The 17149-nt window shown below is 35.8% G+C and overlaps 1 protein-coding gene across 1 annotated transcript; it reads right to left on the reverse strand.

Annotated features, from left to right (window-relative positions):
* Positions 1-10087: 10087 nt before the first annotated feature.
* Positions 10088-11026, reverse strand: LOC308428161 (olfactory receptor 10C1-like; the record flags this gene model as incomplete). Its single annotated transcript, XM_080926524.1, has 1 exon — positions 10088-11026. The coding sequence occupies one exon, from the start codon at positions 11024-11026 to the stop codon at positions 10088-10090; it is 939 nt and encodes a 312-aa protein (XP_080782650.1).
* Positions 11027-17149: the final 6123 nt, after the last annotated feature.

The following is a 17149-nucleotide window of genomic DNA, read 5'->3' on the forward strand; positions in this document are numbered from 1 at the left end:
CAACTTGCTGGCTGCCAAGATGCATGGCTTGACAGTGAGAACAGACCCCCACCCGGAATTATTAACAGGCTGTCAGTCAAGGACGGACAACTTCTGAATAGTACCTTACCAACCTGAGCCAGAATTGCATTGATATTGTATTCCATGTTAATTCAGAATATTAATAGGGAATACCAATAGAAATAATGTGATTCCAAAAAAAAAAATTCAGGTAATTGAAGTGTTTCTGTCAGATGACCTAAGACAAACACAGTCTTGCTTATATAATTAATAAGGGGGAGATGCATCTGAAGTTCAGGGCAAAACAGGACTGAAACTCAGGGAATTACATTTACATTTAAAGCTCCAGGCTAAGCTCCAGGAGTACCCTTAGAAATGTAGGTCTGGACAGAGCAGATTCAAAGGATGTAGGCTTAGCAGTCTTTTTGTCTTGTGAGACCCCCTCTTTATCCCTGATTTTCACCCCTGGCCTCCAGAAAGATGTTTATAGGATCTTTGATTGTTAACTTGCTTGTTCCCTGTCTTAGAACTGATATAATCTTTCTGCATGTAAATAAAGTGGTTTCAAATAAGAAAAACAACAAGGCCTCACTTCAGCCTCCATGATTCAATCTCAAAGCTGGGCGAAGACATGTTGCAGATTTAACTAACCATCTCTTTTTTTCTTTCAGTCCTCGCTCTGGCACTGGGAGACCTGTTGATTGTCCAAGTTGGGCTCAGACAATAACTAAACCACAAAAAGACATTACAAACAAAGAGAACTTCAGACCAATTTCTCTCATGAACATAGATGCAAAAAATACTCAATAAAATACTTGCAAAGTGAATCCAAGAACACTTCAAAACAGTCATCCAACATTACCAAGTAGGCTTTATCCCAGGGATGCAGGGATGGTTCAACATATGAAAATCCATCAACATAATTCAGCATATAAACAAACTAAAAGAAAAAAAAAAACACATGATCCTCTCACTAGATGCTGAGAAAGCATTCGACAAAATTCAATAACCCTTCATAAAAAAGTCTTGGAAAGAACAGGAATCCAAGGCCCCTACCTTAACATAGTAAAAGCAATGACTGAAAACCAGTAGCCAACATCAAGCTAAATGGAGACAAACTTGAAGCAATGCTATTAAAATCAGAAACTAGACAAGGCAGCCCACTCTCCTCCTACCTATTCAATATAGTACTGGAAGTCCTGGCCAGAGAAATTAGATAACAAAAAGAAATTAAAGGAATTCACACTGGAAAGAAAGAGGGCAAAATATCACTATTTACAGATAATATGTTAGTATACTTAAGTGACACCAAAATTTTCACCAGAGAACTTCTACAATTTATAAACAACTTCAACAAAGTGACTCATTATTAAATTAACTCAAACAAATTAACTGCCTTCCTCTACTCAATGGATAAACAGGCTGAGAAAGAATTTAGGGAATCAACACCCCTCACACTTGTCACAAAGACTATAAAATACCTTAGGGTGACCTTAATCAAGCAAGTGAATGATCTGTATAACAAAAAAAATTCAAGACTCTGAAGAATGAAATTAAAGAAGACCTCGGAAGATAGAAAGATCTTTCATGCTCATGGACTGTCAGGATCAAAATTGAAAAAATGGCTATCTTGCCAAAAGCAATCTACAGACTAAATGCAATCCATATCAAAATTCCAACTCAGTTCTTCATAGAGTTGGAAAGAGCAATTTGCAAATTCACCTTGAATAACAAAAAAAAAACCTAGATTAGCAAAATCTATTCTAAAGAATAAAAACATTTCTGGGGGAATCACCATTCCTGATCTCAAGTTATATTATAAAGCAACTGTGATAAAAAACACAACTACATAGTATTGGTACAGAGATAATCAGGTAGATCAATAAAACAGAATTGAGCGACCCAGAAATGAACCCACACACCTATGGTCACTTGATCTTTGACAAAGGAGCTAAAAATGTTCAATGGAAAAAGGACAACTTCTTTAATAAATGATGTTGTTTGAACTGGCAGTCAGCATGCAGAAGAATGCAAATAGATCCTTTTCTATCTCTTTGTACAAAGCTCAAGTCCAAGTGGATCAAAGATCTCCACATAAAACCAAGTACACTGAAGCTATTAGAAAAGAAAGTATGAAAGAGCTTAGAACACATAGGCACAGGGGGAAATTCCTGAACAGAACACTAATGGCTTATGCTCTAAGAGCAAGTATTAACAAATGGGACTTCTTGAAATTGCAAAGTTTTGTAAGGCTAAGGACACTGTAAAGAAGACAAAACAGCAGCCAACAGATTGCGAAAGGATCTTTACCAAGTCTACATCTGATAGAGGGCTAGTGTCCACTATATACAAAAAAAAAAAAAAAAAAAAAAAAAAAAAAAAAAAAAAAAAAAAAAACTCAGGAAGCTAGACTATAAAGAATCAAATAACCCTATTTTAAAAATGGAATACAGATCTAAACAAAAATTCTCAGCTAAGGAATATCGAATGGCTGAGAAGCACCTAAAGAAATGCTCAACATTTCTAGTCATCAGGAAAATGCAAATCAAAGCAACCCTGAGATTCTACCTCACACCAGTTAGAGTGACTAAGATTAAAAACTCAGATGACAGCAGATGCTGACAAGGATGTAGAAAAAGACGAACACTCTCCTCCACTGTTGGTGGGGTTGTAAGCTAGTACAACCACTCTGGAAATCATTTTGGTGGTTCCTCATAAAATTGGAATAGTAGTACCTGAAAACCCAGCTATTCCACTCCTGGGCATATACCCCAGAGATGTTCCAACATATAACAAGGACACATGCTCAATCATGTTTATAGCAGCTTTATTTATAATAACCAGAAGCTGGAAAGAACCCAGATGTCCATCAACATGATGCACTCACTGATAAGCTCAAAAAGAAGGAAGATCAAAATGGGGATGCCTCAGTTCTTCTTGGAAAAGAGAACAAAACTCTCATGGAAAGAAATGCAAGGTCAAATAGAGGAGCAGGGATTGAAGAAAACTTCACTCTGAAGCAGCCTCATCTGGGGATCCACCACTTATGCAGTCACCAAATTCAAGCACTGTAGCTGGTCCCAAAAAGTACTTATTGGGTGGAACCAGACAGAGATGCCCTATCAAGGACTATGTTAAAGTCATATACATACAGCTGAGCATGCTTGCAGCTAACCATCAGTCTGAACTTGGGGACCCCAATGATATTGCTAGAGAAAGGACCTAAAGAGCTGAAAGGGGTTGCAACCTCATGTGATAAACAGCATTATCAACCAACAAAACTCTCCGAAACTCCCATGGAGTAAAACATCAACCTTTGTGCACTCTTTGAGAGACCTATTGATCCAGTTGTGTATGTAGATAGACTGAAGATAGCAGTCTCTTGCATCAATGTATGAAGAGGCTTTTGTTCCATGAAGGGCATGTTTTCACAATGTAGGGGAATGACAAGGCAATGGAGTAGAGAGGGTGATCAGCATAGAATGCACCTTTGTGAAGGCAAAAGGACAGGGAGGACGAAAGAGAGCTGGGCAGGGTAAAGGGATAACACCTCAAATGTAAATACACAGTATCCAATAAAAAATTCAAAATAAAAAAAGAACTTCAGAGATAGATGAACAGAGTTCTCTTGATGGTACCCCGGAAAGGAAAGTAGGATGAATGAACAACACATTTTTGTCATGGCATGTGTAGTTAAAATAGGAATAATAAAGTGCCAATAGGTAAAATCTCTGTATTTTAAGAAAGCTAACCAGATAGCACAGATAAGGAATAGAGAAATAGCTTGGCAGAAGAAAAATAGGGAGAGGGAAAGGATGAAAGGGGAAGAAGAGAGACATAGTACTACGTTATCTGGGTTAAAAGTGGTAGCCAGTATCTGTCACTCTGCCTATCACTGGCCATACTGTGTCAAATAAGGATAATCTAATTCCAGCCATAAGAGTAAAAAGTTTCTATCTCTTTTTATCTTTTTCAACTTGACTTTCAGAATAACGGTTGTCACATTTGGGGTATTAAGAAAAAATATTTAATCAAACTAAGTACATGGTTAGCATAAAAGTCACCTTCCTTTTGATTTATTCTACTTACTCTAATCTAAATATTTTTAGCACAAAATTTTCCTGTACAGATAAACTCACAAATCGATATTTTAAAAATGATAAATCTATCTAAGACAATTAATTCATAATGAAAATTTTAATCTTTAATAAACTGTATATTTTTCTCTTTAATTCCCAAAAATGGATGTCAAATTTGTAACTCATGCTTTATTGCATTATGTGTACCTTTACCCCACCTGTTTTTTATTACCTCCAACCTAGAAAAATTATATGTATGTGTGTACATGGTTATCTGTTTTCTAATGTATTGTTTGTTATATAATATTCCTTCTCTTTGCAAATTACCTTATCTAAAATCCAACTATATGTTTATGTTAAAGAATGTCTAGTAAGTATTAGATGCTTTCAAAACTACTCCAAAGACCATTGGACCCTAAATTCTTAAAGCAAGCATGCTTAATAATTTCAGAAAAAAAAAAAAAAAAACTGATCAAGGCTTTCTTTAAGTGAAAGGTTTTCAATATCACCTGCTCCTGAGACCTGTAGTACTTGATAAGATGTTAGCTACAGATCCTACGGAAATCTGAAAGTTAAGCCATCTATACTAGCATGTCCCTTGCCTCCATAATCACACACTCCACAAAGTAGACAATAGAAAAATCTCTCAGTTGAAGTTTAAACTGGTAAGGATGGGTCAAGATGATATTTAATGCCTCCTTAGATCTGAATTTTATAAATTTTGCAAAACCAGATTTTTCTAAGAAAGATACATAAGTCCTATTTCCACTGAATCTTACTCCCTGATCTTAAAACAGTATCCACTTTCAAATCCATTATTCCACTTTTTTGATCCCTGATCTATATAGGTAGTTAAGCCCAAGAAAACAGATCAACCATGACATATTCTCTGTTTCAGCCTTGCCTAACTGTGTGTGCAATAGATGAAGGCTGGATATAGCAATACTTTTATGACTCTTTTACCCAAAGCCACAGTCCCTGGAGTTAACAAAGTTTTAGGTCACTTGGGGCACAGGGAAATGAGAAACCCCTAGTTCCTGAGAGAGGTTGGAATAATACTCAGATTGAGCTCCTTGGAGGATGAATGAATATAGAGTTCTCACCCATGAGAGGTAGTTTCAGAAAATTCATCAACCTCATTACTTCCTTCACTTGCCTGATTCTAGTGACTTCACAACAAGAAGAAAGTATAATATTGCCTAATATCTCTCTTATTTTGAGATGCCTCACTCATATACAAATTTTTAAATAAAAATAGGTATAGATCCTTAATTTTTTTCCAACATAAGATTTACTTTCTGAGATCTTGCTGATTAACACATATTTCTCTAAGCACATGGCATACATGAGGTAATTCAATATTGATAATCACTCCACAGTACTCTTATACATATTAGGCCCATCCCAAAGAAAATAAAGAAGAGTATCCAACTCTGTTTCATAAGACAAACATAGCATTTCAAACAAAATAACACAATAAGAGGACCATGTTTTGTCATTCAACTTATAGTGTTGGTAATGATGAATAGAATGTAACCAAAGTTACAAAACCACATAAAGATACCTGTCTCATGTGTTCTTGAACAGTATTTATTTCCCATCTACCTTTAGCTGGTTATTTATTTATTTTTTAATTCTGTATTATATTTAGTAAAGGTATGTGTCATAATAATTATATGAGATAAACTACAAAAAGAAACTGTATGGATTCCAAAGTATTTTCTTACTTTTTTCTTACATTGTGTTTATTCTTTAAAATTTTTCTACCATATGTTCTGATCATATTCATAAGCTTCACTCCTTCCAGAAACATACCACCCTTACCTAGGCACCCAAATACCCAATTTCATGTCATTTGGATAAAAATCAAATGCAGTGCATTCTGCATGTACTATTAGATTTATCGTCCCCCATCCCAGCGTAAGAGTGTGGCCAATCAAAAAAGGATGGTACCCATTAAAAAATAGGAGTCCCCCACTTTCAGGAGAGTTCAACTGCCAATTGTTCTTTAGATTGGCATAGAAATTTATGGACACTCTCCACATGTGGTAGAAATTTCTCTAACTTGAGCTTGCGAAGGACATGTGCATGTGATCACAACTGCTGTGAGTTGAGACAACTGGCTTGTGTGTCTGAAAAATACTGAATATAAACATTTTGTACAAATGTGTGGGTTGAGGGCTGGAAGGAGTAAAGCAGACTTTTTCTTAATCCCTAGAGTTTGTAAGATTTAGTGTTTTTGTTGACATAAGTCAGATATTCAATAGTCATTAGCCAAATATCAATCCACATTAGCCATATTCTCCATTAGTAAAGTCTAGAGAATTGTACATTTCTGAATACTCCCTATCTCTAATAATTTATTTAATATCTATAGTCTTAACTTTTTATGAGGGCATGTCTGCTATTTGTGTGTCTATTGAGTTCTACATCTACATTGACTAGTACTCTATATGACAAATATGCACCAAATATATTTAATATTTTAAAGGATCTCTTCTATATGTGTTAATTTGAAAAGTTCATTTATACTTAGTGTTTTCATTTGATAACTAAATATAAATATATATCGTTCCTCCACTAAAGTTCATTTTGTGAATTTTGGTCAATTTTCCAAAAAGTTTTGAGATTTAGATTCTGTCTTCTCTTCTTGTGCATTTCACTAACTTTATATTAACTTCAAACTTTATTAACTTCATGTATCTTATTTGGCTTTTCATCTTTCTTGATACAAAAGTTGTAGATATACATGTTGATTAACTATTGACCACTATCATGGACACCTAGATACATCCTTTATCGTCACTAATTAAACATTCATCAGGAAAAGTTATCCAACTTTTATTACACTTTAACTCCATCTATAACTTTGTGTTTCGCACCAAGTGTATACATTGCATATCATTGAGACTGGGATCAAAACCTAAGGAGGAATTAAGATATCAGAAGTTCTGGAAATAATCAAACAGAGGAAAGAAAGGTATAGTATAAAATATACAGGGATTCAATGTCAGGACTCAGAATCACCAGTGGGGAAGTCACACTGGAGACTAATGCCTGGGTATATAAAAGCATATTGATTTGCCCTAAGATTACAATTTGTTCTCAGGTTATAACTTCATGTTTCCTAAGGTTGTATTTACACAATAGAATATGCTTTTGGTAAGAGTCAGATAATTGATTTTTTTTCAAGAGCAAGATAATAAATATGTTTGACTTGTCATTTTTCCTGGCTCTATCACAAGTATTCAGCTTTGTCTTTTTAATATAAAGTTATCTACTTTTTTAAATTGGATATATTTTATTTACACTTCAAATGTTATCCCCTTTCCCAGTATTCCATTCATAATCTCCATATCCCATTCCCATTCCTCCTGTTTCTATAGGGGTGCCCCTCTACCCACACTATTCAGCCTCACTGCCCTGACATTCCCCTACATTTGGACATTGAGCCTTAGAAGGACCAAAAGATTCTCTTCCCTTGTTGATGCCCAACAAGGTCATCCTCTGCTATCTATGCAGCTGGATCCATGGGTCTGTCCATTTGTACCCTTTGGATAGTGGTTTAGTCCCTGGGAGGTCTGGAGCTCTGGGTGGTTGGTATTGTTATAATGGGGTTGCAAACCCCATTCGCTCTTTCAATCCTTTCTGTAACCCACCCATTTGGGATCCTGTTCTCAGTTCAATGATTGCCTGTGAGCATCTGCCTCTGTATTTTTCATGATCTGGCAGAGCATCTCAGGAGCCAGCTCTATGTCTGTGACTCTGTTCTAGTAGAAATATATCTACACAATTAGAAAGCATCTAATATTTGGTTCAAGGAGGATTGCAGCTTGGCAATCTATAAATTCATGCAGAGATCATATACTGGTATACACACATACACACATACAAACACTCACATGTTCAATAATACATACAAATTTATTTTGAAAAAAATCTCTCTGCATACTGTTCTGAGAATGTCATTACTTGGAATAATTCCCGAGAAAATATGTCAATCTACAAAGTAACCAGAGCATCCCAAATGCACAGAGAAAAGATTTCTTCTTAACCAAATTGTCTATTACTTTTGCTTAGTTTAATTTTTAAATGTTTTTTTCAGGGATTTTATTTACACATTCTGACCAAAAAGCCATGTATACAAGTCCTTTCTTTTTTTTTTAACAACTTTATTTTACAAAACAAAGATAAATGTACAGATTTTAAGCATTTTTTGCATAAAATTATGCAATACATTTTTGTCAGTACTTTTTTTTCAGATTTTAAAATAATTTTTACATAAAACTGTATGAATATATTTTTAGTCAGTACTTAATTTTTTTAAAGGTTTGATAGTATGCATTGAAAACTTAATAGTTACAATGAGCATAAAGTACATGTAAAACAAAATGTAACATGTCCTTTCTATGAGTAGATTTGGCAGTGATAATTCCACAAAGTTGAAGAGGAGAGAAATCAAAGGAGAAAAGCCATTTAATCCTCCTCCTTAAGTCAGAAATAAAAAATAAAAACAAGCCACCTTTTTAGAAGGCAAAATATCCATAACTGAAGAAATGTAAAGCACATCATTTATATGTTTCTTTGTCAGAAATGTTCATTCTTTTTCTCAATAAATGTATATAAAATATAATTTTCAAAGAACCAGTCACTAGGCAGTTGTAAATGCTAAAGAAGTTGAGGCAAACATGTTAGAGGCAAACATCTTAGATATATTATACAAGATTAATGGTACCTCTGTTTGTGAGTCATTCATAAATACAGCAGCCAGGCGTTTTTGTTATATAATGAACAAAAGAATTTAGCACTGCTGCTGGTAATCTTATTATTAATTAAATGTAAAGATTCACAAATGTCATAAGTTGTTAAAACGCCAGGCAAGTTGAAAAAATCCATGGTATGCCACATTCACCATGGATCTAAAGTTCATTTCCTGGAAAAGATGGACCCCCTAAAAGTCTTTGGCTCATGGAAACCTGTGTTATTTTGTGGTTCTCAGGAACACATATGCTGTGTACAGAAGGCATAAGAGGAGGCAAGACACAAGGAAGTGAGGGGGGAACAGACAGACAGACAGAGAGAGAGGGAGAGAAATTTGGGATACAGAGGTGAGGAGGATCAATGATTACTTGAAGAAGAAAAGAAAAACCAAAGCACATTGTAGGAAATATTCAATTAAAAACTTAATGATACATTAAAAACACATAATGCTGGCAAGAAAAAGTGAGGTGAAAGATGGGGAAGAACTGGAGAGGGGAGAATGGTGAGTGGATATCTATAGAACAAATTACATATATATCTTAGATTAGTAAAAATCAAATAGAGTTGTAGAATTCTTGAAAACAGGGAGAGGAAAGCATCCTTCTTTCTGCTCTTACATCCATGCATGGCAGATAATGCCTGTTCTTCCTACAATGCTTTTTAGTTGACTGGATTCACAGTGAATTTATATTATAAATTTTTTAAACTCCCAGTTGCCTAGGCACATTACTTTCCCATCAGATTCTCTTTCATATGAGAGGAAACCTCCACTCTATCTTCCAACATCTCTTATCAAAACATTGATCAAGAATATAGAACTCCATGTACCTGTGTGTTCTTTCTTCATAGCTTATTGGTGTCCATCACACATAATTCTCTTCCCATATCTTTAGTTAATTTTGGTTAATTAAATGAATTAATTATGAACCTTTTTCTAAAATTTCAAGCTGAAATGCAAATCCATGGCCAGCCCTGATTGTAGAAATTAACACATCTTGTTTTCTTGATATGTTCTGTGAAAAAGGTGAACTTCAGTTTTTCTTCCTCTTCAAAATGTGTCTTCAATAATCCACATTAGTATTAAGTGACAATATTTTTCTTACAACATTTTTGATTTGTCCTAATTGAAAACTGCTTGAGTTGAAAATTTAACATATCATTAGAACAATTATTTAATGATTTACATAAGTATCCAGCTAAATCTTGCAATTTTAAATGAAGAATTAGAAGCCTATATGACTTCAAACTCAATTCAGCACACCTTTAATCCTCTGTGTGACCCTCTTTAAAGCCTCTTTCACTTCCTTATTTCGAAGAGTATAAATAATAGGGTTGAAGAAAGGTGTGAACAAAGTATATACCAAGGCAATCAGCTTGTCTCTGCCCTCAGCTCGAATCTCTGGTGGACCTACATAGACAATGAAGGCAGAGCCATAGAAGAGTGTCACTACGATTATATGGGAGGAACAAGTGGAAAAAGCTTTGGCACGGCTAGCAGCTGAAGGAAGCCCCAGCACAGCTTTCACAATACCTCCGTAGAGTCCCAAGATGAAAACAAGATTACATGTAATGATAATACCAATCACTGCAATATAAACCTGAGCATGCCAGCTAGTGTCCACACATGCCAGCTGCATTACAGGTTCCAGATCACAAATATAATGGGCTACCTCTTTCAAACAATATGGTAAACTGGCAGTGAGACCTGCAGGCACCAGGGCAGCTGAAAAGCCAGCCACCCATGTAATCGCAACTAGCTGTATCTGTACCTGTCTGCTCGTGAGAGCATGGTAGTGCAGTGGGCGACAGATAGCAAGGTAGCGGTCCAGTGCCATGACACTTAACAGATAGCACTCAGTCATGCCCAAGGAGTGGAAGACATAGAGCTGGAAGAAGCATGCAGCTGATGGGATGGGAGAATGTCCATGGAGCAGGGTATGTAGCAAAGTGACCACTGAGGTGCTCACATACCATATTTCCAGGAAGGAGAGGACACTGATAAAGAAGTACATGGGAGTGAACAATCCTGAATCTGCTTGAACCAATATAATGATGATCATGTTCCCTGCAAGGGTGAGGAGATAGATGCACAAGGTCCCAAGGATTGCAAGATGTTGCAGTGTACCAGAGGTACTGAAACCAGCAAGAATAAATGTCCAGGTCCAGGTGTAATTAACATGATTCATGATTCCTGGGAATGAGAGAAAAATGCAGTAAATAATCAGCTTTTCCTCTTGAAACTTTTTTCTAGAACCCATGGAATAAAACACACAGTCCAAGAAAGTATATATATTTCTATACAAACCATTTCATCTAGTCTATGAAAGCAGAAGTGGGTACTAGAACTGTAAAGTGATTGGCTCAATATCTGTTGGTGACTGTGGTCAAATAGAGTTCTAGTTTCTTAATAAACAGAACAGCATTTGTAAACTATGGCAGCAGAGTTTCAGGCCTAGATTTTCTTTTCTTTTTTGCTTTTCTAAATCAAACAAACAAATAGAAAAATTTTCATTCTTCTCTTATCATTCCTACTTAAATTTTCTCATGATACTTTGAATTAATGACCTTAAATATATACAGGATTCAACAACAAGGATATAGTAGAAAAGGGAGACTTACTTTATTGAACAGATAAGTTTTATATGAGGGTCTCCTTGAACTCATCAAGGTTCTTGTCTTAGTCAGTATTTCAATTCCTGCACAAAACATCATAACCATGAAGCAAGTTGGGAGAAAAAGGTTTATTCAGCTTACACTTCCGCATGATGTTTATAACCAAAGGAAGTCAGGACTGGAACTCACGCAGGTCAGGAAGCAGGAGCTGATGCAGAGGACATGTAGGGATGTTACCAACTGGCTTGCATTCCCCTGCCTTGCTCAGCTTGCTTTTATATAGAACCCAACTCCATCAGCCCAGGAATGGCACCACCCACAATGGGCTGCCCCCTCTCCACCGCTTGATCATTAGTTGAGAAAATGCCTTAAAGCTGGATCTCATAGAGGCATTTCCTCAGATGAGGCTCCTTTCTTCATGATAACTCCTGCTTGTGTCAAGTTGATATAAAACCAGGCAGTAAAATTCTCATCAAAAGTTGAAAGAGAAAAAGATGGACAAGAAACAAGGCTATCTTGGTAGCATATCTAAAAGCCCAAAAGTTTGGGACAACATGAATAATCCATAAGCTAAAATGATGTGTTCGCTGTAAGTATCTAAATGTAGACACTCTTCAGAATACTTCAGTGGGTATGGAAAAGGCAGAAGTACCAAGCAAAGCCCTTAGAGATGTTGTAAGAGGTCCCAAAGGAGGAAAAGTGATGCCTGTTTTCAGAATTGTATCTCTAAATTTGGTTTCTACCACCAATTTAAAGCGATTCTTGGTCCAATCCACTGCTTCCTCTTTGGTTGAAGTTCTACAACTAAAGAAGTTTAAGTTACAGTTTCCTGAGGCTTCTAACATGGTAATAACGTATGACTCTCTAGTTGTTGATTGATTGTACTAGGTTCCTAATGGAGAGTCTATATTACTATCTGTAAAATGTCATGCCCATACTCAAAGGGAACTTATTCAGGAATGGTCAAAGATTTCCCCTGCTGCTTTCTTCAGCCACGCTTACCTCTCAGGTGCCACCTCCAGCCATCACCTCATTGTTTTGGTTACAACAGAACTAGTCTCATTTTTCTTGGTATCACTTCTATCTCAAGACACTCCCTTATTTGTAGTTCATGTTCCTGGAAATATAGCTCTCAAACTAACTTCTTAATAAATGTTCCCTGGGGTTGCTGATTAACTCTCTGTATGGATCCCTTTGAGGCCGGAAGTAAAGCTCAGAGAAGTTCATCAGATGAGATGTGTCTCCACAACTTACTCCTGCAATCTTCACTTTGGAGTCCTGCAATCTAATCTAGGGATACTGCCTGCCTTGTAATGACCATATAACATGACATTAAAGAAACAACCTAATCATAATCTCTTCATTCACACATGAAGAATAAAAACTTGTGGAAAGAGGAGTTTGGTTGACTATTTAAAACTCCACTTTCTCGGAGATTTGTCATCCTTCAACACTATTTCCTTTACCACTTAACAACCTAATCCACATCAGAGCTATTTGTTTTATGTTCAACATGTCTGCATTCTTTCATCATACTATTACCTCATAAGCAATAGCCACAAGACCTTCATTGGTCCAACAACTGCTTACTTGTTATTTAAAATAATAGCCCATATTTTGGTTTACTTTTAAATCATTGATTCATGTGTATTGTGAGCCTGTGTACATATTTAGATGCACACGAAGGTAAGAGGAGGACATCAGATCCTTTGGAGCTGGCATAACCTGTAGTTGTGTATAGCTGGAGATGAGTACAGGAACTTTAACTCAAGTCTTGTCTAAGGGCAGCAAGCATCCTTAAATGTAGAGCAATCTCTCTAGTGCTCCTAAAAAACTGCCCTAAAGGTAGTATCCTGAATCCGCACCAATAGGATTGCTACCAGAACAGAACTCAATTAATTCCACATCCATTTTTAACATGGATATCTTTAACAGAACAAATTCTCATTTTCTGCAAAACTTCATATGAGCATCTGAATTTTTTATATCAGCTGAGTACTATCTCAGAGTAATCACTTGGATAGATTTGAAGACCAGAAAAATAACAGAATAACTCTATTTTTACACCAAGTAAGAAGCATTTGACTTGTTCATTGAGCTCAAGATATTTATCTTTAGTTTCAAAGAAAAAGACAAGGGCAAATTTAGTAGTGGCTAAATTAACCATAAGAGAAACTAATAATTTATTATCTTAAGAAACAAGTAACATTAAGTAGAAATAAACTACTCAATTTCTGACACTGAAAAAGCTTCTCTTGGGAAGTTTAGCACTGTGGACCAAAATATAACATATACATTGCTTCTAACTGCTAATAGAGCTCCAGAATGAGAAGATAATATAGCCAATTTCCTAAGAAATACCTGACAATTCACTGGGATAAATAGTTCCAGTAATCCTTCAATACAATGTTATATCTTCTGCAGTCCCAAACAAACAAACAAGCAAACAAACAAAAAACTTGGTTCACCCAAGCCCTTAAATTAATTATGGGGTGGTCCTCAGAGTGGCAAGGTTAACATTCTGAATTTGTCTTAATGTCACATCACATTTGTCTTTCTGTGCTTCTCTTAGTTAAGCCAACTCTAAAAAGAGTTGTTCCCCAATGTTCACATTTAAAGAGATCTCTCCATTGAGTGGATTACACATACCATAACCTATATCTTTCAAGTTATTACTTATCAGATACAAACACCTGACTATAAAAATAGTAGATGCTCTCTAGCGTCAAGTAGAAGAGGAATGTATACTATCAGGTTGTAATCTAGAGGAAAGGCTGGCTTTTAAAATAATCTTTGAATAAAAACAGTGTATATATAGGGAAAAAAAGTCAAATGCCTATGGGACTTTAGAAGTGAACATGTGAATATTTGATAAGTTTAGGCATATTGCAGAACAGTAAAAAGAAAGATTGCAACAGCCAAAAATGGTGGAAGAGTACAACAGCCACAGTGTTTTCTGGATATAACAGGACAGACGTCCGTATGGACTCCCATCAGTGATGACAGCATCCATAAGACTTGTGTAATATCAAGTCAGACCAAATCTCAGCACAGAGAGGGCAGAAGGGCATGAAGTTTTTCTTTAAGCTGAAGAGTTATTGGTAACCAATAACTTTTGGGAGAGAGAATCAGTTTTCTTTAAGGGGATGGGTTCTCAATTGCCCACCAAGCTGCAATGGAAGGCCATATACCAAATGTTATGCAGGCACAAGTAAAACTTGATGGGTTTAAATTTATAGTGGGAGTAAAGAGGACACAGAGTCAGGTCAGTAGGGAAGTGGTGTAGCTCTGGAAAGACATGGAATAAAGGTTGAAAGAAGTACTACTTAGTAATAAACTTCCAATTAGCTAAAAACAATAAGCAACATATAATGAGTTCATGAATTATAGACATTTATTCAACTAAACATCTTTTCATGCTATATTTATAAATAATATGTTGACTTAAGATCATGCCCTAAACATTACAAAAATGATATCTCATACAGCTGAAATGTATCTGATAAATGGGAAAATGACATCTTGTGGTTAGACATCACTCTACAAAATGACTGAGCAAGTGTTCATTCGATGTCCATAGTACTTACTAATTGCACCTTTCTTTGCAACTTAATGAACTAGGATGTACAAATATCCTGTAGTGTGAGTGATGTGTTCACTCTTGTACGTGACCTCTTTTTACTCTCTGTTCTAGTAAAGTCAATATTCAAATACCATGGTAGAACAAGTGGCAAAGTATTAGCAAGGATATTTAGCTTTATAGACCACAGCAGACATTTATAAAATATGACACTATTTGTAGAAATACACAGTCATTTCTTGACCTAGATGGCCTGAGAGAATCAAATTCCCACACAGTTATCTGTCCATTCAAAGGCATTGGAGAGGGGATAAACAGTATACACAAAGTATTTAAATGTATACATTGAAAAAGACTGTGTAAGAAAAGTCTAATGACTCTATTTTATAAAGGGAAAGATACAAAAGTTGGGGACACAGATGTTCAATGAAAGACATAGGTTGTTTGGAGGTATGAATGAACATGTGAAAGGCATTTTCCCCTAAAAAGTTATAGGATACAAATATCTACCACACTTATTTAATTCTTAAAGATATCTTTATTCATGAATTCATTCATTTTTCAAATATAAATGAATTAGATCCAATGGTGTTTCATTAATTGTCCCCCCGAGGTGTGTTCAGTCTATTTGTTGCTTCTTAGCAGATATTTAAGCACCCCTACCTTACCACAGAGCATGAACTCATAAAAATTAATAAGCAAAGTGATGCAAACCATTCTTAAGACAAACAAATCCTAGCAGTTCTTTTATGCTGACAGTGCAAAGAACATGTTCTTTGAAATCACAATCAGTACATATATGAAAATAGATGAACAAGAAGAAAAAGTATTAGAGCCCCACACAATAGCCATCAGTACAGAGTATAGTACCCAGCAGTACAGAGTACAGTAGCCAGCACCAGAAGAAACATCAAGTGTTAATGATCGTTTATGAATTCTCCCGATATATAAGGAGGATTTTGGACACTTAGCTGCAAAAACGATGCTTCCTTGAAATGACAAGGAATTTGACCAATACATTTCTTTTCTCTAGGATATTCAGAACATGTTATGTTGGGCCCAGACCACACCTCAGACTGTACTTTTGAAAGTGTTGCAATCCTAGAATGGAAGCAGCTTCCACTGGATGAAGGATGGGCAGCAATGCCTGTGAGCCTCACAGATTTCACACAGGGATTAAGTGATCCTGTAAACATGAGCCTGACACCCGTCTGCCTCTGAGTTGATTCTGACTCTTGATGGCAATTCCAATAATCTTTCTAATTTTGTAAAAGTATTGAAACAAGAATCACCAGTCAGAGGAATGGATATTATGAAGGTTTGAAAGTATATTTCAGACTAGATATTCTTGTAAAGCTGTTGTTCAAGCTTCATGTATATTAAAGAAATATATTTTAAGTTTAAGGTCAGCCAGGTACATGCAGTTTATTTCAAGCCAACCTGGGATTCAGGCTCAATTAAACTCATACAACATAACCACCACTCACCACATTACACATATGTCATAAACACATATACACACACCACATACTCATACACAAATGCTACACACCAAACACACAGACACACAGACTGTCACACTTCATGCCGCTCACATAAACACACCTGTGTATACATAAAAACAATAATTAATCCTGAGGTGGGAAGCCTCAAAAGAATCTAAACGCTCTTATTTTTAGTGTGGAACATATATTAGACACATTCATTTAGAAACTTCTAAGTTCTAACAAGGTTTTATTTCTGTCATTGCATTTATGAGACAATCCCTAAGTATATATCTGATGACTCAGAATTCAGAAATCTCTAAAGGGTGTAACCTAAAGGGAAGAGGTTTGTTACAAATCTGACACTGTACAAATGTGTGGCATTTTCCTTTTCTGTGAAACCAGAGATTATTTTCTGCTTATCCTGTAAAATCTAGCTTCAAATTCATTCAATAACAAGGATCCATGATAGTGAAAAATCTCAGACAACACACTCAGCTATAATACCCTTGTCTCATAAGAGAGAGCTGTAATGAGAATTATGTGATTCCTAGGTGGTTACTATAAGATGACTCAAGATTACAGGTCTCTACCAGCTGTGACCCTTGTGATCTACATGAAACTCCACACAT

Source organism: Micromys minutus (assembly GCF_963924665.1).
Source record: "Micromys minutus genome assembly, chromosome: 1".
In the NCBI taxonomy this organism is placed as follows: Eukaryota; Metazoa; Chordata; class Mammalia; order Rodentia; family Muridae; genus Micromys; species Micromys minutus.